At 38.0% G+C, this 25,353-nt stretch overlaps 1 protein-coding gene across 4 annotated transcripts in view; it reads left to right on the forward strand.

The window, feature by feature from the left end:
• The window catches only part of Keap1 (kelch like ECH associated protein 1), a 239,474-nt gene that overhangs the window by 149,558 nt on the left and 64,563 nt on the right, over nucleotides 1–25,353 (forward strand). For all 4 annotated transcript variants that reach the window (XM_090372932.1, XM_090372934.1, XM_090372933.1 and 1 more), the window contains 2 exons: nucleotides 13,253–13,531; nucleotides 24,129–24,532. In XM_090372932.1, the coding sequence (XP_090229058.1) occupies nucleotides 13,253–13,531; nucleotides 24,129–24,532 (683 nt within the window). The remainder of the gene's footprint in view (nucleotides 1–13,252; nucleotides 13,532–24,128; nucleotides 24,533–25,353) is intronic.

Here is a 25,353-nt window from a genome sequence, read left to right on the forward strand (position 1 = left end):
GAAGTTGCCACATTACTTGAGCAGAAAAAGGTGGCATGGAAAAGTTACAGAGCAATAAAAAGTACTGAAGCCTATAACAGCTACAAGGTGATGTGTAATAGAGCCACAGAAAAGGTTCGACAGGCAAAGGCAGTTTATGAGAAATCACTAGCAAACAGAGCAAAGAGGGGGGATAAAGAATTCTTCACATATATAAATGCCAAGAAGAGCAGGACAAACCAGATCGGACCTTTACGTAAGGGAAAGGGGATAGTAATAAATACACCAGCTGCCGTTGCAGATGAACTCAACAGTTATTTTGCATCGATATTTACAAATGAAAAGCCTTTTGTGGCAATGGGAAATTGTGGGAGCGAAGTTAAAAAATATGTAATTAATGATATTGAAATTTCGCAAGATTATTTAATGAAAAAACTTTCAAGCCTACAGACCAGTAAGGCTCCTGGAGTTGATGGAATATACCCTATAATCTTGAGAGAGGTGGCAAGCGAGTGCATTGAACCACTGAGGCTGGTTATGCGAGCATCACTAGACTCTGGGGAGATTCCCTTGGATTGGAAAAGTGCAAATGTATCTCCCATACATAAGGGTGGCTCTAAAAGTGAAGTGGGAAATTATCGACCTGTCAGTCTGACTTCAGTAGTAGGGAAAATCATGGAGGCAATGATCAAGGGTGGAATTCAGGATCATTTGGATCGAATTGAAATTCTCAGGGATACTCAGCATGGTTTTGTAAAGGGAAAATCATGTTTAACAAATCTGGTTCACTATTTCGAAAGGGTCACTCACGAGCTGGATTTAGGGAATAATTTCGACATTGTTTATTTAGATTTCAGCAAAGCTTTTGACTCAGTCCCACATGAGCGGTTGCTTTATAAGCTAGAACAGGTTGGAATCACTGGGAAAATCCTTAGATGGATAGAAGGATGGCTTCAGGGCAGGAGGCAGAGGGTTGTGATAAATGGCTATTCCTCAGATTGGGTTGATGTAAGAAGTGGGGTTCCCCAAGGATCAGTATTAGGACCACTGTTGTTTTTAATTTTCATAAACGACATTGATGAAGGGATAGAGGGCGTGATGTCTAAATTTGCAGATGATGTTAAAATTGGTAGAGTAGTTAATGATCACTGTCAAGCTGAGCTTCTTCAGAGAGACCTAGATAGACTTCAGGAATGGTCAGAAAAATGGCAGCTATGCTTTAATCCAACAAAGTGTAAGGTATTACACCTGGGAAACAGTAATCCCAAAATAACTTATTCACTTGGTGGAGTTCAACTAAACCCAGTACTGGAAGAAAGGGACTTGGGTGTTACGATACGGTCAGACATGAAATTCTCTGAGCATTGTAAACAGGTTGCAAGGAAGGCCCATGGTGTCCTATCGATGATCTATCGAACTTTTGCAAGTAGAGATAGGGACGTGATAATCCCATTATATAAGGCTTATGTTAGACCACACTTGGAATACTGTGTTCAAGTATGGAGACCGCACCTAAAGAAAGACATCGAGCTTCTTGAAAGGGTGCAAAGAAGGGTAACTCGCCTGGTGAGATCGGCAAAAGGGCGTCCTTATGAAGAAAGACTTCGAATATGTGGGTTGCAGAGTTTGGAAACTAGACACCTTAGAGGAGATTTGATTGAGGTGTTTAAGGCTCTGAGAGGCATCAGTAAAATGAATGAGGACGAAATTTTCAAGATTATAAATGATGCTAGAACTAGGGGACATAAATTCAAGTTACGGGGGGAAATGTTTAGATTGGACTGCAGGAAGTTTTATTTTAGCCAGCGAGTTATAAATTATTGGAATAAGTTGCCTTCATGGGTGGTAGAGGCCGACAGTTTGGGGAAATTCAAAGGTCATCTGGATAGTACTTTCGGGTAAGGGAAGCGCATAGGATGATAGGATTAATTTCCTTTTTATTTATTTTTTATTTCATTTTATTATTTTTATTTATTTATTAATTATTATTATTTATTTATTTATTTAATTTTTGTTTATATCATTGTTTTGTTCGGATTTTTTTTTTTGGCTGGTGCAGCATAAGCCATAGGCTTTCTTGCACCATACGGCCGTTACTAATACTAATACTAATACTAACCTGAGATTCACGAGTGGGCACAGATGCTCAACAGACTCCTGCTGCTCCACCAACTCATCCCACTTCAGCAAGCCCCTTGGTGACCCATCCACCTTCTGCTCTGGACCAAACTGTCTCGGCTGGGATTCCAATATCCAGTAATCTGGCCACTCCGGCACCCCCAGTTCCAGTAATTGCCTCTCAATGTGGGAGACAGCAGCTCCCTGCATCAGGTCCTATCATTCCTTCACAAGCATCTAGTGTCATTTATGAACCATTATTCCAACAGGTTTACCAAGGCTGCTGGCAACTACATCCAGGAACTCTGGGCAAGCCTTGAAACTATTACAATAGCTCTCCTCATTGAGAATGAGAAGATAATAGCAGTCAATGAACAGATAGAAAAGAGATCCTGAATTCTGGAGAACGTCTTAGACACCCTCTCTAAGCTCCCCTAGCCTCTCCCTGACAAGGAGGCCCTGGATCAGATCACAGCACCAATACCTCCTCCAGCCTGCTCCTATGCTGGTGCCATGAAAATGAATTTTCTAGCCCCTCCCACGACAACCTCTATTTGGGAGCAACTACCTAGCCGACGAATCCTCAGCATATTCTTCTGCTGAGAGCTTCAGAACAGTCTGAACTCAAGACAAGTGCTCACGTCAGTGAACTCGTGTAGAGCACACTCAAGAACAACTACAAAATGGTAAAGGTGAAATCCCTACGAAAATTCCATAATCGTGGGGGGGTTTTTTTGGAGACAACCAACAAGGACCTTGACAACATCTCCAACCCTGGATGCCTACAGTCTGCTGGAGTACTCTCAAGCTCTCCAAAGCTTGCCAACCCCTCCATCATTATTCATGACATCCCTAGTGGGCTCTCCAATAATGAAATCCTCAAGGAACTCTACCATAAGAATTTCATAGATTTTGACCTCGCCTTTGAAGAAGTAAAGATAATATCACTCAGATTCGCCACCACAGCAAATTCAGGTACAGCTACACATCAGCTCATCACCCTCTCACCAACACTCTTTAGAAACATGATGCCTCTCAACAGAATTTTTATAGGTTATAGCTCACAAATTTAGACCATTTACAGATGCTTTCTCTGCTTGGGGTATGGACACACCTCAATCCACTGTACTAATACCTCTCCCACCTGTGGACACTGTGCAAGAAGTGGCCACGTAAATGCAGTGTCCAAATAAGGATGCACCTCCTAGCTGCACCAATTGCAAGCAATGATGCAGAGAACATAACCACTCAGTCAGGGATGTAGCTTGCCCTGAATATCAACATGCCCTGGAACTAGTAAGGACAAGGACCGCTGATGACTGATCCCTGCATGTTGATTCCCCAGACTACTTTGAATCCTGCCCCAGTCACTAACACACCAACACTCACCAATCCTGCTGGAATCAGCAATAAACCGAAAATCATGCAGATCAACAGTCAGCATTCATGAGCCGTTGCAGACGAGATTAGATTAGAAAGGCTGCTGAGGATCAATTTGTTGACATCATCTCCATCCAAGAACCTTACACCTCCACCCACTGGCGAAGGCCACAAAATTATGGGGTACTCAATACATACCAGAGTGATACAATCTGTGAAGGTGGTGCCAAAAACCTGTATTGTGGTGCTGAATGATGAAGTGGACATATTGGTTATAACGAACTCTGCACACAGTTTGCCACCTGTATCCAACTCCGTACCTCTTCTTTTTCTTTTAAATAATCTCATTATACTGCTTCCCCTCCAGGGACTTTGCTGACTCACTCAGCTACTTGGAGTATGCACTCGATTTTTTGAGTGCCAGGAATACAATTATTACACAGATGTTAATGCTAAATCCACTTTCTGGCACTGCCCAGCTGCTGATCACTGCCGCCTGCTGCTCGAAGACCTGACACTAATCAGAAACTTAGCACTTCATAACCAGCCAACCACATATTGTAGCTCAACTGTACAAACTAACATTGATATCATGACTTCAACTGACAATCTATGAACGCAGATCAGTGACTGGACAACAATTCTGGACTGGACACTGAGTGACCATAGGGTAATTCTCTTTCACCTCTCTTTCAACACCCCTCCTGCTGCCCCCAATGCTAGACCGACTGACTTTGTGCAATTCTAAAAGGATCGACTGGAAAGCCTTTTAGCGAAGTAAACAGATGTGACATCCCGAACACAGATCACTCCTGCTTTGAGTTAACAACCCTGGAAGACATGGTCGAAATAATCCAAAATTCTCTCACGAAAGCCGCTTACTGTCTTACGCTAAGTCTTCTTTTTGGTGATGGAACAGTAAGGTATTCTTTTTTTTGGACTACCAAAAAAAAGAATACGCAAGGCCCTGCCCTTGGTGGACAACGGAGTTTTCTTGCTTCAGAAAAGAAGTAAATCAAGCAAAAAAACGATATCAAACCCACAGAGACTGGCCGGCCCCCTACTCCAGATGTGTTCAGTACAATCCAAACGGATGCTTCTGAAACCACCAGCTGTGCTGATTCAATTAATGCAATTCTGGACCAACTCTTTCCCCCACGACAATCCCTCAGAAGACCTGCCAGAACATCAGACCATTAGGTGACAGAATGCTGCATACAACCCTCCAGACAATGCTGACACATTTAAGATGATCAAATTTATCTCAAAAAGATAAATAATAAAAAATGTCCTGGAATTGACTTTATTGAATGTCTTCATCCAACAATTCTTTAAATTAAAACCTGACCTCCTCCTACTTCTGTTTAACAAATGCCTCTCCTCCTCCCAGTTCCCTAAGGCTTGGAAGGTGGCCCTTCTTCATCTCATCGCCAAGTCCAACAAATCGCTGACTGAACCCAGGTCCTTCAGGCCTGAAGGACGTGGCCAACCTTGCAAAATCCTTGAAAGACTGATGTCCTATAAGGCTACAAACCTCCTACTGTTACAAGACCGATATCCCCTTCACAATATGTCTTAACCCTGGGTAGATCCAGTGAGGAGGCCCTTTCTGACCTAGTCCTTCATCTGGAGACTTCCCAGTCTAAATATAAGCTGGCTATGTTCATCGACTTTGGTGGAGCCTTTGACAGAGTATGGTGGGAGAGTGCCCTTCAGTGCCGCCGTCAAGCAGATTGTCTCACCAATCTATACAAGCTTTTTGGAAATTACTTTACTGAATGCACCATTATTGTCAAATCCAAGCAGCAACAGGTCTCAAGGCAGTCTTTTTAAGACATTGTACACTGCTGGCCATTGCTAACCCAGCACCTCAACCCAGCAATAATTAATACCCATCATGTCATCATCATTATTAATTCTTAATTTTTTTTTAAATTTTAATATTATATTTCCCCCCCCCCCTCTCTCTCTCTCTCTCCTAACTATCATTTTCCTGCCTGTGCAGAAAAAATGTCCTGTCTGAGTGAATTTTTCTTTATTTTTATTTTATTATTATTATTTTTTTTACACTGCACACACTGGCCTTACCTTGACAGTCTGTTAAAAAAAAGTACAAAGTAACAAGGCAGACTTGAACTTATGTTTTAGGAGCTGCACACACATATAATACATACATACATACCTAGTATACTGGAGGTGACCACCCAGGTGCAAACAAACATAAGCAGAGATTGAGGTGTGTTGCCCACACTACATGGAGAAATGCCACTTCTGTGTGTTACCAGGCAATGGTAGATGACTCTCATCAACTGGTGCAATCCCACCACTTTGCTTATTGGAGACCTGAAGTGGTGTAACCCATGTTTAGTCTCAAGAGTAAAGCTCCAGCAACCCCCCATCCCTTCCAACATGCATTATGATTGATGTTTCTTAAGGTTATGATACACATCATAGAGAGAGCTAATCTTCCTTACATTTCCAGAGTACAGTTCTAAAACAGTGTTCGCAGGATGGCTGCTAGATAGTCCACTGGACCAAACCTATTGATAATTCTCTAGGAGGCTTCTAGATCAGCTGGAGTATAATCTTGCTACCTCTACTCTGTAGTGACTGGAGGGTGTCTGAGGAGTGTGTATGAAGGAAGCATTGTCGAGGCCACATTATGTCAAGGATCTGGGCACATTCTTGCCATGTGTATACCATATCCGAGAATTTCATTCCTTTATACAACATGCCCCCCCCCCCCCGATCTTTTCTTACTACTGAATACATCTTGAATTGTCAAACTAAAAGAACAAAGTTATCTGCGAAAAGATCTAAACGAAAAGATTTTTGTCCTTGAGGTTGTCACAGACATTCTCTCAGATATGCCAGACAAGCTGCACTTACTACCTGGGAGTCTGAAACGCTGATGGAACTGATATTTGGGTAACACTCAAGTCAAGTGAACCCAATTTTGGCTAAGTCTGGACGGTCTGTGACAGCCAAATCCTCTGCTTGAACCTTCACGATGGTGGAACTGTTAGTAATCCTGAGTATAACCTCCACACACAAGTACATGGTGGGTGACCACCCAGGTGTGAACCAACGTAAGCAGGGGTCAAGGTGTGGTGCCCACACCACATGGAGGAATGCCGCCCTCTCTATGTTACCAGGCAGTACTAGGTGGTAGATGACTCTCATCAACCGGTGCAATACCACCACTTTGCTTACTGGAGGCTTGAAGTGGTGAAACCCATGTTTAGTCTCAGAGCTAAGTTCCTGTCAACCCTTCCCTATCTCTTCCATCATACAGTATGATTGATGACTTTTGAGGTTATAATGAACATCGTGGCAAGATCCAATATTCCTTACATTTCGAGGGTAGAGCTCTGAAACAATGTTCGCAGGCCGGCCGCTAGTTAGTACACTGGACCGAACCTATTGGTAACTCTCTAGGAGGCTTCCGGATCAGCTAGTGTCTAATCTTGCTACCTCTACTCTGCCAGATAGAGACTGGAGGGAGTCTGAGTAGTGTGTATGCAGGGAGCATTTCATTACTTCATACAGCATGTCCCACCCACTTTTTCTTACTATTGAATACACCATGAATTGTCAAACTAATAGAGCAAGCTTATCTGCGAAAAGATCTAAACCTTCCAAGCACTTCCTAATTCATTTCACAAATATACATGGTCTCAATTCTAATCTTAATGATGTCCATTTACACTTGCAGTCTGCCAAACCGCATATACTTTTTGACAGAATCTCAGTTATCAGTTGATTCAACTACTGCTCATCTAAGATGCCCAAATTATTCGCTGTATGATTCCTTTTGCCTCAAAGGTGGTACTTGTGCATATGTCCGTTCTGATATTCCCTGTCAGAGACTTGGCAATTTGGAATCTCTTCTCTTTGATCTTCTCTGGCTTAAAATCTCTCTACCTCGTTGTGTAAAATTCATCTGTTGTCTCTACCGTTCTCCCAACTCCACTAATCACTTGGGGCTCTTTGACTTCCTCTCTTTGCAACTTGACTTTCTCCTGTCCAACTTTCCTAACAGTGAGGTAATTTTCTTTGGTGATTTTAATGTTCACAACTCCAGCTGGCTTCCGTTTTCTAGTCACACCGACACAGCTGGTTGAGATGCTGAGGCTTTTGCAATTACTAATGACCTTGCACAGATTGTTCATTTACCTACAAGAATACTGGACAATCCTAATCATACAGCCAACATGCTTGATCTTTTTCTCACAATCAACCCTTCTAAGTACACGGTCGAAGTGAGAGGTCCTTTAGGCACTTCAGATCACAACTTGGTGATTGTCTCTTCTCCAGTGGAGCCTTTATCTCACGGCTATTCCCAACCTCGTGTTGTTTGGCATTACAAGAATGCAAAATGGGATGAACTGCGAGATTTCTTTTCTTCTTTTCCTTGGACGTATTACTGTTTCAAAACTTTTGATGTCAACGTTTTTCTCAGAGCGTGTCAGTGAAATTATTCTTCTAGGAATGGAATCCTTTATCCCACACTCCACTTTAAAATCTCATCCTTTATCTAAACCTTGGTTTTCCAATAAATATGATAAGGCTGTTCAAGAGAAGAACGTTGCATATCGTATTTGGTTTGTTTCTAATTCTTCAGTTTCATTTTCTGCCTACACCAAAGCTCGCAACAATTGTAAAGCAGTTATTAATCAGTCCAAACTAGAGTTTGAACAGGCTAGGAATAGAAAACTTGCTTCTTGCCCTAATGGTAGCCAAGCATTCTGGTCCCTTGCCAAAGCTATTGGCCGTAACCTTTGCCCATCTCTGCTCCCACCTCTGTCCAAACCAGATGGTTCTGTTGTCACTTCAGCCAATGATAAAGCTGACCTGCTAGCATCCCATTTTTCTTCCAACCCATATATTAATGATTTTTGTAAAACACCTCCCACCATTCCCAATACGCTCCATTCAATGCCTCCTGTGGTCTTCCATCAAAAGGATGTCAGAAGGATTTTGACGAATCTTGATGCTAAGAAAGCTCCAGGTCCCGATGGTATTTCTCCACTTGTTCTCAAAACCTGTGCTCCTGAACTTACTCCTATTCTTTGCCGCCTTTTTTCACTTTCTTATTCCAAAGGTGTTTTTCCTTCTGCTTGGAAATTTGCTCATATCCAGCCAGTTCCTAAAAAGGGTGATAAATCCCCCCCCCATCCAATTATCGTCCCATTGCAATTACTTCTACTTTTTCTAAAGTAATGGAGAAATCAATTAACTGCCAACTCTTAAACTACCTAGAAACCTGCCGTCTAATCAATGATCACCAGTATGGATTCCTTCAGTGTCGATCCACTGGTGATGTTCTGGCTTATGTTATCCATTTATGGACTAATTCAATGGAAAGGTTTGGTGAAACACAAATAGTTGCTCTTGACATCTCAAAGGCTTTCGATCGTGTTTGGCATAAAGGTCTTCTAAACAAGCTTCCATCTTATGGTTTGCCAACTGTTTTTAGTGATTGGTTATCCAGTTTTCTCTCTGATCGCTCACTGAGGGTGATGGTAGATGGCTCTCTGTCTTCTAACTTCTCCACTAATGCTGGTGTCCCCCAAGGTTCAGTTATTTTCCCCACTCTTTTCCTCTTGTATATTAATGACCCTCTTCCATTGACTGGAAATCCTATCCATAATTTTGCCGATGATAGCACATTGCATTCCACTTTCCATTTTGAGAAACCTTGTCCTGCTCAATGAGCTTGAACTTCTCGAAAATGTGCTACCAATTCCTTAAATGCCAATCTTCAGGTAATTCTCCAGTGGGGCAAAGACAACTTAGTTGATTTCAACCCTTCTAAAACTCAGTCTTGTCTTATATCTCGCAAAAAGGATTCTTCTGCTCCTATGCTTATCTTTAGTGACACTCCGATTTCTAGGCAAAATGATATATCTCTTTTGGGGATTACTCTGACTTCTAATCTCTCATGGCACAAGCACATTACAGATATTGCTTCCTCTGCATCTAAAAAACTTGGTTTTCTCTTTCGCTCTCGGCGTTACTTTTCTTCCAAACAGCTGCTCACTCTGTGTAAATTCCAAATCCACCCTGCCATGGAATATTGTTCCCACATCTGGGATGGTGCCCCCAAAACCTCTCTCAGGCTTCTTGATTCCATTTAGAAGAGGGCAGTTAGGTTAATTAATGATTCATCTCTAACAGAGTCTCTCCACTCACTGTCTCATAGACGTACTGTTTCTGCTGCATGCCTCTTCTACAGATATTTCCATGGGCACTGTTTTTCTGAATTCGATTCTATAATTCCCTCTCTCTCTTTCAAAACGGTCTGAACACGTGCCGCCACCAGCCAACATCTATTTACTGTCTAACTTCAAACTCACAGAACCAACTTTTCATTTTCCTCGTTTATTCATTCAACTGCCGTTTTCTGGAACCACCTTCCTTCAAATGTATTTCCTGAAAATTACAGTCTACAGAAGTTCGATGTCAACAAATATCTTCTTTCGTCTTCTCAACCTCTAACCCAAGCACGGTACTAAGTACTATAGGTTCTAATACCTCTCATGTTTGGGGTTTACATAAATAAAAAAAAAATCCCTCCCAAACACTTCCATGTTCATTACACAAATAAACATGGTCTCAGTTCCAATTTCAGTGATGTCCATTTTCACTTACAGTCTGCCAAACCCTGTGTACTCTTTCTTACAGAATCCCAATTAGTTGATTCAACCACTGTCCATCTCATTGTCCAAATTATTTACTGTATGATTTATTTTGCTTGAAAGGTAGTACTTGTGCATATGTCTGTCTCATATTCCCTCTCAGAGACTTAGTAATTTGAAATCTTCTCTTTTCAATCTTCATTGGCTTGAAATCTCCCTGCCACATTCAGTCAAATTCGTCTGTTGCCTCTATAATTCTCCAAACTCCGCTAATCATTTGGAACTCTTTTTTGACTACCTCTCTTTGAAACTTGGCTTTCTCCATTCCAACTTTCCTAACCGTGAGGTAATTTACCTTGGTGATTTTAATGTTCACAACTTCAGCTGGTTGAGATGCTGAAGCTTTTGCAATTAAAAATGACCTCACACAGATATTTCATTTACCTACCAGAATACCAGACAATCTGAATCATGTGGTCAGCATGCTTGATCTTTTTTTCACAAACAACCATTCTAATTTCACAGTTAAGGTGAATGGCAATTCACCAACTTGGCAATCGTATCCTCTCCAGTGGAGCCTTTCTCTCATGGCCATTCTCAACCTCGTGTTGTTTGGCATTACAAGAATGCAGGGGATGATCTGCAAGATTTCTTTTCTTGTTTTCCTTGGTTGGATTTCTGCTTTAAATCTTCTGATGTTAATGTTTGCTCAGATTGTATCAGTCAAATTATTCTTGTAGGGATGAAATCCTTTATTCCACACTCTACCTTAAAGTCTCTTCCTTTATCTAAACCTTGGTTTTGCTAAGGCTGTTCAAGATAAGAATGTTTCTTATCGAAATTGGCTTGTATCCATATCTCCAGATTCATTTTCTGCCTACACCAAAGCCTGCAAAAATTGTAAAGCAGTTATTAATCAGTTCAAACTAGAATTTGAACAGGCTAAGAGTAGAAAACTTTCTTATTGTCAAAATAGTTGTCCAGCATTCTGGTCTCTTGCCAAAGCTGTTGGCCACAACATTTGCCCATCTCTGTTCCCACTTCTGTTAAAACCAGATGGCCCTATTGCCACTTCAGCCAAAGATAAAGCTGACCTACTAGCATCCTACTTTCTTCTAACTCTTGTATTGATGAACTTGATAAATCACTTTCTACCATTCCCAGTGCACTCCATTCAATGGCTCCTGTGGTCTTCCATCAAAAGGATGTCAGAAGGATTTTGAAGTCTTGATGGTATTTCTCCACTTGTTCTCAAAACCTGTGCTCCTGAGCTTACTCCTGTTCTGTGTCACCTTTTTTCACTTTCCTATTCCAAAGGTGTTTTCCCTTCTGCTTGGAAATTTGCTCACATCCCACCATTTCCTAAAAAAAGGTGACAAATCCCTCCCATCCAATTGTCATCCCATTGCACTTCTCCATTACTTTAGAAAGAGTAGAAGTAATGTAGAAATCAATTAACTCTTAAACTATCTAGAAACTTTCTATCTGATCAACAATTGCCAGTATGGATTCCATCAGTGTCGATCCACTGCTGATATTCTGTCTTACGTTACCGATCTATGGACAAATTCAGTGGAAAAGTTTGGTGGAACCCAAGCAGTTGCTCTGCACAAACAGCTGCAACCTCTCAAATATCCACTACATTCCATAAATGCTGATATCCAGGTAATTTTCCAGTGGGGCAAAGGTAACTTAGTTGATTTTAATCCTTCTAAAACTCAGTCCTGTTGTATATTTTGCAAAATGGATTCTTCTGCTCCTATGCTTATCTTCAGTGGCGCTCTGATTTCTAAGCAAGATCATATATCTCTGTTGGGGATTACCCTGATTTGTAATCTCTCTTGGCATATACACATTACAAATATTACTTCCTCTGCATCTAAAAAACTGGGTTTTCTCTTTCACTCTCAGTGTTACTTTTCTTCAAGCAGCTGTTCACTCTGTACAAATCACAAATCTGTCCTACCTTGGAATATTGTTCCCACATCTGGGACGGTGCCCCCAAAACCTTTCTCAGGCTTCTAGATTCTATTCAAGAGAGGGCAGTGAGGTTAATTAATGACTCATCTCTAACAAAGTTTTTTCCACTTTCTGTCTCATAGACATTCTGTATCTGCTGCATTCCTTTTCTATAGATTCTCCATGGGCACTGTTCTTCTGAATTGGCTTCTATAATTCCTGTTCTCTCTTCCAAAACAGTCCAAACATGTGCTGCAATCATTCAGCATCCTTTTACTCTCCAACTTCAAACTCACAGAACCAACTTTTCTTCTTCGTGATTTATTCATTCAACTTTTGTTTTCTGGAACAGCCTCCCTTCATATGTATTTCCTAAAAATAACAATCTACAGAAATTCAAGTCTAATATCAGCAAGTACCTTCTTTCATCTTCTCAACCTTCAACCCATGCACAGTACTAAGTACTATAAGTTCTAATATCTCTTGTTCTTGGGGGTTCTCATAAAAAAAACAGTTGTCATAATAGCAGCGTTTTACTTTGTTGTGGTGTAAGTAATTTTTAATTTGCAAATTCAATAATTAGACCTTGAGGAATTTTAGGGACTGGTCTCAGTTACTTCAGTAACCTTTAAAGATCGACTAACAGATTGAGGAATTTTTAAAATTTCACATTGTTTCTTGGATTATTTCTGTTAGCATATATCAGTAGTGCCAGATTCATTAATGCTTACAGAACTTGTTTTACTGGTTTCACTAAGTGCACGCCAGTGTGGCATTACTGAAATTGTCTGTTTTAGCATATTGACTAGTAAGTATTGACAATCATGAAATTTTATAACCACTCTTTTCTGAAAGAAAAATTGTAAAACTTGGCAACACTTGTTTAGCACAAAAGTACATCAAGGGCTGCATAACAGCCTTCAGTACACTTGAATGAATAAATATTTATGAATGTTTGGTGGTATTTTGAAGGATATGAAAGCATGGAAAGGACCAAGAATACTTTAATAATTCTTATTGCAGCAATCCTGAATCCAGTTTCATTTTTCTGATTCATATTGGAAATATTAGGGAATGCTAATCATATATATATATATTTTTTTGTGCATTTATTCCCTAAGTCAAATTAAATTTACAAAATTATCGAATGCATTATTAATTTTATTTTTTATCAGGTTTCTCAAGGAGAAGAATTTCTGGCTCTATCAGGATGCCAGTTAGTACAGTTAATAAGAAGAGACGAATTGAATGTCAGAAGTGAATCAGAAGTATTTAATGCTGTACTAAGGTGGGTTAAACATGACGAAGAAAGAAGGTGTCCTAAGATGTCTGATATATTATTTGCTGTCCGATGCCATTTCTTAACACCAAGATTCTTGAAAGAACAGATACAGGGTTGTGATGTTGTAAAAAACTTGCCCAAGTGCTGTGAATATTTATCTCTTATTATACAGGTATGTTATGAATTCATTATTTGCCAGTCTTCAATTTTGGTGTAGAATTACTTTTGATGCTACTTTTTTTTTTGTATTAAGTAACATTGTATCAGGGTTTCTCAACCTATGGGTTGCGTTAAATTTTTAATAGGCCGCGAAATGATTGCTGCTACCTTGTGCCGAAGCGAGAAGCCCAGAGCACATGATACAAATTGTATCATGTGCTCTGTGCATCATCCTTTCACTTTATCCAGAGCATCATCCTTTCGCTTCATCTGTTGATATTCTATCTTATGAGGGAAAGACAAATTAATTTTCTAACCTAAAAGTTTAAAACTGAAGTGAAATGGTCTCAGCAACCAGTTCAAAGTTAAGAATTATTTTTTATATACGTGTTTATTTACTTTACCGTCCTGTTATGTAGTTAATGTGATACACTGCCCGGGGTCCATTGCGATATGCGTTCAATGATATTAGCGTATTTTGTATTTCGCTGAGATTCGGTACTATTAAATTTTTAGTTTTTCAAATTTTCATTTAGCTCTTAAATTATTTTTATTTTGTTGTATGTGATTAATTCATCACAATGAAAACTTTTAGTAAATTTTCAATAGGAAACAATTTAGAATTCTTTTTAAGTTTTGTCTTTTTTTTATTTATTTATTTTTTTCTTAGATTGTTTAATAATGAGTAAACAAGTCAAATTATCTCATTTTTTTGGAATAAAAGAAAATTCTCAAGAAACTAATTCGGATAATAAAAATGCAGAAATGTCTAGTACTTCAAGCGAACCAGTAGCAAAAAAACAGCAAAACAGGACAAGAGTTTTATTTATAATTATCAAGAGAAATATATTAATCATGGTTTCACCTTCATAAAAGAAAATGGAATAGATTTACCACAATGTGTTATCTGTGGAAATGTATTGGCCAACTCTTCATTCAAAATTAATAAACTATTAAGACATTTGGAAACAAATCATAGCCAATATAAAGATAAACAAACCTACGAATTGAAGTACTAGACATTTATTGATGATGAATTAAAAACAACTAGATCCAATTTGACAAAATTTGTTTCTACGGACAAAAAATGCTTGAAATGTTCTTATTTGGCAGCCTTTCATATTGCTAAATGCAAGAAAGCGTATACCATTGGAGAAATGTTATTCACGCCTTGCATGAAAGACATTTGTAGTGAATTATTTGGAAAAGAATATGAAGAAAAATAAATTGCATTCCCATGTTAATTTGTCTAATGACCTTGAATTACAGTTGGTGAAAAAAAATACAAAAATCCCAGTATTATGCAATTCAATTAGACGAATTGACAGACTTATCAAATGATGCAGTAAGATTGGTTTACACAAGATATATTGATTTTACATGTAAAGATATACAGGAAGAATTACTATGTTCTTTGAAATTAAAGTCTTCAGCAATGTCAGAAGAAATTTTTAAAAACATCAATTCGTATTTCCAAACAAAAAACATTTCTTGGAATAGTTGTATAGGAATTTGTATTGATGGAGCTGGGGCAATGACAGGAAAGCATAGGGGTTTAGTATCACGCATAAAGAAAATTGCTCATCCAGATTTAATAACTCACTATTTTCTTCATCGGGAACAATTAGCTACGAAAGATATGAGTGAAGATTTACACGGCATTTTAAATCAGTGTGTACAAATAGTTAACCAAATTCGAAAGAGTGCAGTAAACAGCCGTATCTTTAATATAATGTGTGAAGAAATGGGTTCAGCCCATAAACAGGTATTGTTACATTCTCACATAAGACGGCTTTCAAGAGGAAAAGTTCTGAAACGATTATTCGAACTTCAAGTAGAAGTTGAAATATTTTTAAATGACCAGAAGTCAACATTAAGTGAATATTTTAAAAGTAATTTGTGGCTTGCTAAAGTTGTCTATCTAGCTGACATATTTTCGTTAGTGAACGATTTAAATTTGTTAATGCAAGGAAATCATACCAATCTTTTTATTTGTTATAATAAAATAGAAGGTTTTGTTAAAAAAAACTTGACCTCTGGTTAAACAAAGTTAAAAAGCATTGTTTTGATATGTTTCCATCATTCTTACAAATGGTTGAGAACAACATGATAACTCAGAAGGAAATTTGGGATATACGTCAAGTTATACAAAATCATTTATTAAAATTAAAAGAAAAGTTCATTCAATATTTCCCACCTACGGGAGATATTCGTTTGGGCAATATGTGGTTAATAAATCTTTTTAAACAATGTCAATCAAATAATTGCTCTATCAGAAAAAGAAAATTTAATTTAATTATCAATGGACAAGAGTTTGGAAATAAAGTTTAAAGAAAACCAGAATAATTTACCTAAATTTTGGTTACAAATTGAAGAAGAATATCGGACTCTGAGTGAAAAGGCAACAAAATTGTTACTTCCATTTGCAACAACTTATTTGTCTGAAAGTGGATTTGCAACAATGGTTGTTACAAAAAATGAGTTCAGAAACCAACTGGACATAAATTCAACAATGAGAACAGCATTAACTAATTCTATTGAAGTAAGAATTAATAAATTAATTGAGGATAAACAACAACAACAAAGTCATTAAATATTATCTTGTATTATTTTGTTCATTATTTATGTAAGTTTTTAATAAATATAATTCAAACTATTTTAGTGATTTTTATAATTTTTAAACAACCTGTTTTATTTAAAATCGTTAGTCTTACATTTTTCCATAGTTGAATTTAAATAATAAAAAATTAAAATTGAAATATTCGTTATAAATCGAAATTTGTCTTAACCGCTCTCAGTAAAAATGTACTGAATGTTACTTTTCACATGTAGAAGTTATTGACGAATATGCATAATTTTATTTATTTATGTAATATACAGTGATTCCAGTCTACCAGGTTTTTAAAAATTTTATATTATAAACATTTGGATCGCAGTACAATTACAAACAAATATGTTGGGTCACACGGCAAAAAGGTTGAGAAACGCTGCATTGTATTATGTTACATTATATTGTTAATTTTGATAATATCCCTTTTCAGTGATTTATTAGTTACATTATTTTTTTTAATTAATTAGCTGCCTCCTCTAAGTGCATTAACTCATCTGTGTTTGTGCATATCTTTTTGCCTTTGATTATCTGCTCTTGTACAAAATCATATCATTTTTAACTATCATCATCATCAGCCATTTTCAATCCACTGCAGGATGAAGGCCTCTCCAGAAACTTTCCAGTTCCTTCTGTTTTGTGCAATGGCCATCCATTTTCTACCCACAAACTCATGAATTTCATCTATCCATCTTCGCCTTTGTCTTCCAGGATTTCTTCTAGCTCCTCTTGGGTACCATTCTGTTATTTTTTTAGTTCATCTGTCATCATGTCTTCGAGCTATGTGTCCTGCCCAAGACCATTTTAGTTCTTTAGTTTTGATAAGAATGTCCTTTACTTGAGTTTGCTGCCTAATCCATGTGTTTCTCTTCTTATCTAACAGTCCGATTCCCAATATAATTCGTTCGATTCTTCGCTGTGTAGTTCTCAGCTTCTCTTCCATTCTTTTAGTGAGTGCCCAAGTTTCACTTCCATAAGTCATGGTGGGGAGTATACATTGGTTCATTATTTTACGTTTCAGACAAACTGGGATATTGCTCTTCAGTATGTGACTATATTTCCTGAATGCTATCCATCCAAAATTTATTCTTCTCTTGACTTCCAGCAATTTATCATTATTACAGTTAATAATTTGTCCCAGATAAGTATATGACTCCACCTTTTCAATTACTGCTCCTTCAATCATTATTTCCCTTTCTGTGGCATACTTGTTCATCATTACTTTTGTTTTAGCCATATTCATCTTTAGTTCTAAATCCTTACCAACTCTGCATAACTGATTAAGATTTTCCTCTAATTCTTTGGGATCGTGGCTTATGACCACAATGTCATCTGCAAATCATAAATGGTTTAGGTACTCTCCGTTCACATTGACTCCTTTCTGCGACCAGTCTAATCTTCTGAAAGCTTCCTCAAGGGCAGCAGTAAACAGCTTCAGAGATATTGTGTCGAACTCCTTTCTCAATTTTAAATTTGCTACTGTCTTGGTCTAGTCTAATAAAGGAGGCAGCATTTTCATATATTTTCTTCAAAATCATAATATATGGGGTATCTATGCCTTGTCTTTGCAGTGCCCGAAACATTGCCTTATGCTGTATGGAGTCAAATGCCTTTTCATAATCCACAAATGCCAGGCATAATGGTGTTTTATATTCATTTGCTTTCTCCATTAGCTGTGATATTATGTGAAGGTGATCCATAGTTGAGAATTCTGTCCTAAAGCCAGCTTGCTCTTTCAGTTGATTCTCATCAAGTATTCTTTCTAATCTGTTTGTAATGACCCTTGTGAACAACTTGTAGATGTGGGATAACAAGCTAATTGGTCTATAATTTCCAATTTCTGATTTATCTCCTTTCTTATGCAGCAAAACTATGATTGCATTATTCCACTGCTTAGGCGTCACACCTTTTCTAATGCATTTTGTGAAGAGTCTTGCCAGTTTTTGTATCATGTCTCTTCCTCCCAATTTTAACAACTCTACAGTAACTTCATCTTCCCCCGGGGCTTTCTGATTCTTCATTTTCTTCAATGCATGTTCTACCTCATCAGGAAGAATATCGGGTATGTCGTATGTGTTGCTACTTTGCAATCCATCTTCCCCACTGCTAGCATCATTCCCTCGCTCCTTGTATAATTCTCTATAGTAGTCTTCTGCTATTTGAATTTTGCCCTCTCTGCTGTTTATAAGTACACCATTGCTATTCTTCAGTTTCAGTATCATTTGTCTTTTTTATTAGTGCTCACGGCTGCTGATTTAAATCCTTTGTTTTCCCTTAATGCTTGTTCTACTTTTCTTGTGTTAAATCTTCTTATGTCCTCTCTGAGTCTCTTTCTAATGGCTTTGCATAACTCAGTATACTCAATTTTCTTCCTGTCAGTGTTTTTCTTTGTCTTCATTTGTCATCTTCGGTTCATCACGACAAGTGTTTCTTGACTAATTTTTTCTTCTTTGGATTTCTTTTTCCCTATAGGTTTCTTGGGCTTTATCACTTTCAGAAAGTTGTAATATTCCTCGTCGATATCTTGGTCCTGAGCAGTCTGCAGAAGCTCAAACTTGTTTTTAAGTTCCAGTACATACTGCTTTTTCTCCTCTTCTGTTATCTCAAAGATCTTTGTATTATTTACTCGAGTCAGTTTTTTCCTTTCCTTTCCTACAGCTATATCAGGTGTACATCTTACCATTCTGTGATCACTTCCAACATTTACCTTATTCAAGACGGTAACATCATTCTCAATATATCTTCTGTTAGTGAGGATGAAGTCGATTTCATTAGTTGTTAATCCATTTGGACTCTTCCATGGCCACTTTCTATTCACCCTTTTCTTGAAAAAAGTGTTCATTACTGACAGTCCTTGAGATTCTTCAAATTCCACAAGTCTTTCACCTCTTTCATTTCTTTCACCAATTCCAAAATTTCCTATAGTTCCCCTTTCTGCACTGTTTTGTCTTTTTCCAACCTTAGTATTGAAGTCCCCCATAATAATAGTGTAGTGGGTTTTCTGCTCATCTAGAAGACTCTCAATTTCGGTGTACATTTCTTCAACCTCTTCATCATCATGGCTCGATGTTGGTGCATAAATCATTATAACCTTTAGCTTGTATCTCTTAGAAATCTTGAGTATTAGTCTTGACACACTTGGTGATGTGCTTTTGAATTCCAAAATGTTGTTTTTAAAATCTTTATGGACCAGAAACCCAACTCCACCTTCACTCCTTTCACTGTTTCCATTAGTGTACAGCAGATTTCCACTTGATAAACTTATAAGTGATTCATTTCTTCTTGTTGTTTCAGCCAAACTGATGATATTCCAATTCACATTTTCTAATTCCTTTTCCAGCTCTAATATCCTGTCTTCACCGATGAGTGATCGTACGTTATAACAGGCCAAGTTCAGTTTCCGTGCATAGCAGCCTGGCCGTACCCAGAGATTCTTAGCACCCTCTGCTTCCACTCTGATCCTCTCGCTGCCGTAAGAGGGGGAGTGAAAGCTGCTGGGGACTGAGGGCCATTTGTTTTGTGGTGCTGTCATGTGCTGGAGGGTTTGGTCTTTTCCTCTTCACGCTGACTAGGCGTCTTGAAGAGAACCACTCTACACGTTCGTTGCCACCTAAGTGACGTAACAGGGCTTACCATCGAGAAGGTGTGCATGAGTGGATTTTATGGAGGCAGGCCAACCAGACTTATCCTAAATCTTCTGTAATAGAGAGATATTGGATCCATCAGTGTTTTAGGCTGAGTGTCTGATAACACACAGGATACCTGTTCCCCTCTGAGCCCTCAAGAGGAGCTTTAAGTAAGAAAGTATCTACTTACTTCCAGCTCCTCTTGGTACTTAAGAGGAGCTGGAAGTAAGTAGATACTTTCACGTAATCCTTACATCTCGTTTACAAACCAAGTCCTTTAAATTACACGATTTGTGAATTTTTTCTTTCATTTTATATGAACATTAACACAATAATCGTCATCTATTCTCCAAGGCAAATAGTCGATCATCACATTAACATTAACATTAACATTTACAGGAACATTTATAATTTGGTCCAAAATTCCGTATTGGCCGAAACCATGTCTTAGTCTTCTAATTTGCATGAATGGTATTCGAGGAGAAATTAGCCCCTCTGTCACTAAACCCAATCGAGGCAGATGAGGTGTAATAGCAGGACAAGGAGACAGAATATTTCCGAAGTTGTTTACTGCTGCCCTTGAGGAAGCTTTCAGAAGATTAGACTGGTCGCAGAAAGGAGTCAATGTGACTGGAGAGTACCCAAACCATTAACGATTTGCAGATGACATTGTGGTCATAAGCCACGATCCCAAAGAATTAGAGGAAAATCTTAATCAATTATGCAGAGTTGGTAAGGATTTTGGACTAAAGATGAATAGGGCTAAAACAAAAGTAATGATGAACAAGTATGCCACAGAAAGGGATATAATATTGAAGGAGCAGTAATTGAAAAGGTGGAGTCATATACTTATCTGGGACAAGTCATTAGCTGTAATAATGATAAATGGTTGGAAGTCAAGAGAAGAATAAATTTTGGATGGATAGCATTCAGGAAATATAGTCACATACTGAGGAGCAATATCCCTATTTGTCTGAAACGTAAAATAATCAATCAATATATACTCCCCACCATGACTTATGGAAGTGAAACTTGGGCACTCACCAAAAGAATGGAAGAGAAGCTGAGAACTACACAGCGAAGAATGGAACAAATTATATTGGGAATCAGATCATTAGATAAGAAGAGAAACACATGGATTAGGCAGCAAACTCAAGTAAAGGACATTCTTATCAAAACTAATGAACTAAAATGGTCTTGGGCAGGGCACAAAGACAAAATGACAGATGGACTAAGAAAATAACTGAATGGTACCCAAGAGGAGCTGGAAGAAAACCTGGAAGACAACAACGGAGATGGACAGATGAAATTCATGAGTTTGTGGGTAGAAAATGGATGGCCATTGCACAAAACAGAAGGAACTGGAAAGTTGCTGGAGAGGCCTTCATCCTGCAGTGGATTGAAAATGGCTGATGATGATGAAGATGATGATGTCCCTGGACTTTGTATTGTCAGTGGATCTTGTAGTAACTATAATTTAAGTAACAGTTGAACTTTACAAAGATTCCAAAATTAAAATTACAATATATTACAGAATTTATGTAAACAAAATATAGCAGAAATTAAACTGTTGACAGAACTTAAATCACTAAAGAAGTTAAATTTAAGCTACCAAATGAAAGTTAGGAAAGTCCCACTAAAATATCAATAACAAAGGCTATCTGAATATTAAACTGTAACTTTCCAAATACTTAATTAAATACAAAAATAAACTAACCTACATGAATATATGAATTTATACTATGTATTAACTACAGTTTAGTATATTAAAATTTTAAAAAATCTGAAAATTATTTCAAAAACTAACCTGCAATTAAGCACTTTGGGAATTGTCACTTTCAGCCAAAATATTTTATTGTTATCAGTACAAATTTTGAAATGTTCATGGAAAATAAATGCAATCTCAGCAGGTGCAAAGAAATAGATCTTTTTAAATTAAAAGTGCAAAATATTATTGGAATAGATCTCAGTCCCACATAACATGCAAAATGTTATCCTTAATTTTAAATTAGTATAACTTCCACAATAGAAAAGTTGTAAGGAAATTATAAATATGAAAAATATCAAGTGTCTTCACAACTTGATAAGCTTACAGCTCTGTATTTTGAACTTAGAAAAATATATCAAGCATTGTTTAAATCTTGAAATTTTTGACTAGTAATCATGAATTTTGCCACTGATTGGTACACACACATGTTGTAAACCAGAAAATGACAACTTTCTTTGGGTCAGAATGAGTGCATTGTATTTTTCTCTTTTAACAATCAATTACAGTGCAAGTTTAACAAAATTTTGTTGAGGTTCTTTGCGACCTGCAAAAAAAAAAAGGGGGGAAATCATGTGTAACTGTGGAAATCATTAGGACAACTTTTGTTTCCAATTCTATAAAGTCAGCATATCAAGTTATCATTTCAGATTACCCTAGTGTATTATGTGGAAAAATTTTAGCAGATGTTTGAGCCTCAAACTGTACAATATATGCAAATGCTACATGGCGATATTGGTGATAAGAAAGCATTCCAAATTCTACATAAACATTTTGTCACAGTGGACAATGAAGAAGGTTTTATCACCTTTATCATCTTCAGCAGTGAGTATCCTTTTCATTTGAATAGATAAACAAAATGAATAAACAGAATATTGAAATGAAAATAGGTGAGCTCTTCTCATTTCGATATTCTGTTTTCTGAAGTAGTGAGATAGCACATAAGTGTATACTTATGTGCTATCTCATTTCTGAAAATTTTCTTTTTGCTTGTGAATATCGTACATAAGCTCCACATAAGTGTGGAACTTATGTGTGATATACTCAAGGAAACAGGGGTGGGGGAAGCCATTGAGGTTTTTTCCTAGTCATGTTGATAAAAACTTTCCTCACTAGTCTTCCAAATTGGTGAATTTGATGAGGTAATCTAATTCCATGGCTAGTGCATGGAATCAGATTACCAGATTTGCTAGACAGCATTATGAGCAAATTTACACAAATTGAAGAACAGAATCAAAGCTGCTATTTATCATGGAACATCTGTTGTGTTATAGTTGATACTGTAGGACATTGTCTTTTGTTATAATGTACACTGACTGGTCATTTTATTGGGTACACCTTACCCTTTTCATGAATTGGAGCACTCCTGTAACAACACCATATGTTTGTGCCGTGAACTATAAAACAGGTGGACAGATATTTAGGGATATTATAGGGGTGCAGTTCAGTAAAGAATGGGCAAGACAAAAGAATTTAGTGTTGAACCTGACATGGTAATCAACACCAGACGAACCAGTGTGAGTATCTTAAAAACTACAACCCTGCTGATGTTTTCACGTATAACCACGTCTTGGGTGTATCGAGATTGGTTCAGTAACCATATAACATCCACCCAATGGCCTGTGATTGGAAACAGCCTGTTGATGTGAGAAGCTAGTGGAGACTGACAAGAATTGCATAGGGTAACAGAAAGGCTATAGTTAGTCAAATGACAACCCAATATAACAGCAGTAATCAAAGAGGCATTTCAAAATATACAACTTTAACATGGATGGGATATCACCGCCTATGACTGATCCAGATTCCACTCTTGTCTGCAATAAACAAGAAGGTATAGTTGCAGTGAGCTCAAGAACACCAGTGTGGACTGTGGAGGACTGGTAAAAATGCCTGGTCTGACACTGGCTGCTGCTGTTTCACTTTGATGGGAAGGTCAGAATATGGTGAAAATAGCATGTCCATGGTCTCCTCCTGCCAGGTGTCAGCAATGCAAGCTGGTAATGGACTGTTCTCGTGGTGGAAATTAAGCCACCTGATACCAGTGGAGCAATATTTGGATGTGAGATTAGCAGGGAAGTAGGTTAATCTCTTCGTGGCTGCAGTGTATCCACCTGCAAATGGGTACTTCTCTGGTAATGTGCCACTTTATAAGGCCAAAAATGTACAGAACTGGTTGCAGGAATATTAGAGTGAATTCATTCATCTTTGGATGGCCTCCCCAGTCACCATTCTAAATTTAATTGAGCACATGGGATGAGATAGAACTAGCCCTTCAGAGTAGAGATCTGCAACCATCCAGTTTGCAACAACTGTGGGAAACAGTTGAGTAAACATGGGCCAGTATCTCTGTGGTGCTCTTTGCCCCCCCCCCCCCGAGTCCATGCCACACCAAATCCAGGCTCTTCTGGGGGTTAAGGGAGGTACTGCTCACTATTAGGTGAGCAGCACAAATAGAGTGACCACTCTGTGTACGTTGCCAGCAGGGTAACTACAAATAATCACCAGTCATGAAGCTACTTTTGGCTTTTCCTTTTAGGAACAGAAAAACATTTTAATAAGAAAATTCTTCTCATTTCATGCAAAAAGTCCTTACAGTGTGGTATCTTTCTAGGATCTGACGGTTCGCAGAAAATACAACTGTAATCAGAGAACTCCAAAGGTGCCATGTGTAATTTATACTTCAGGTGGTTACCTTCAGCACTCTCTTAGCAATATGGAATGTTATAATGCCCAAGAAAAACAGTGGTTCTCCCTCGCAGAGCTTCCTACACCTCGTAGTGGACTTGGAGGTGCTTTCATCGAAGGCAAATTTTATGCGGTTGGTGGAAGGAATAATTCTCCAGATGGTAATCAAGATTCGAATGCAGTGGATTGTTATGATCCTATTACAAACACTTGGAAACGCTGCAGTCCAATGTCTGTAGCCCGTAACAGAGTCGGGGTTGCAGTCTTAGATGGGTTGTTATATGCAGTAGGTGGATCAGAAGGGACGTTACATCATAAATCTGTTGAGAAGTAAGTCACCTTTTCATTAAGGGTTTCTGGGATTTTTTTTTATTTGTAATTAATGTAGATACTGTATAATAAATGTCACAATAATCTGTATTAAAGTATGTGGGATATTTTTTATAGAACTGTTTTGTGAATGCCTATTTTCAGAGTTACTTAGTAAGCACTTATGAGCTGAGCTGTATTCCATGGCATGGTGTTAACTCATTACTGCCATAATTTCTTAATTTGTTTGTAAAAATACTTTCACATTTCATTGAATTTGCTTAGTTAATTAATTAGGAAGAGTAGTATTTCCTAATACTACATGGCTCCTCAATTGTTAAGCTGCAGAATCAGAAAATTTTAGGATATAAACAAAAAAAGTAAGGTAATAAATACTAAAAACAAAAGACTGCAATTAAGCAGCTTATAAAAGCACAATGTACACTGAAAGGGCAGAATTCATGGGATACCTGGTTCCTGGGCAATGCGACACTGTCACCCGTCACGCTAGTGGACGAACCCACCGCTTGGCAGGTATATAGGTACACTGCATCAAGACATTCATGTAGATGATAATTTGATGTCACTATGGATAAACATTGTGAGTTAACTGACTTTGAAAGAGGGATGAAGCGGATGCTGGATGCATGGCCCACTCTATCGTGGAGGTCGTACAGAAATTTCACTATCCCCCATTCGACAGTATCAAGAGTGTATTGGGAATATGCCATTTCCGGAATAACAGCTTATCTTGGACAGCTCTGTAGCGGAGAAAGGTGGTTAATGAACTTGGCCATTGATGTCTGTCTTGCATTGTTTCAGCCAACCGGAGAGCTACAGTG

Source organism: Mastigoproctus giganteus, chromosome 4 (genome assembly GCF_048544385.1).
Source record: "Mastigoproctus giganteus isolate SK-2022 chromosome 4, ASM4854438v1, whole genome shotgun sequence".
In the NCBI taxonomy this organism is placed as follows: Eukaryota; Metazoa; Arthropoda; class Arachnida; order Uropygi; family Thelyphonidae; genus Mastigoproctus; species Mastigoproctus giganteus.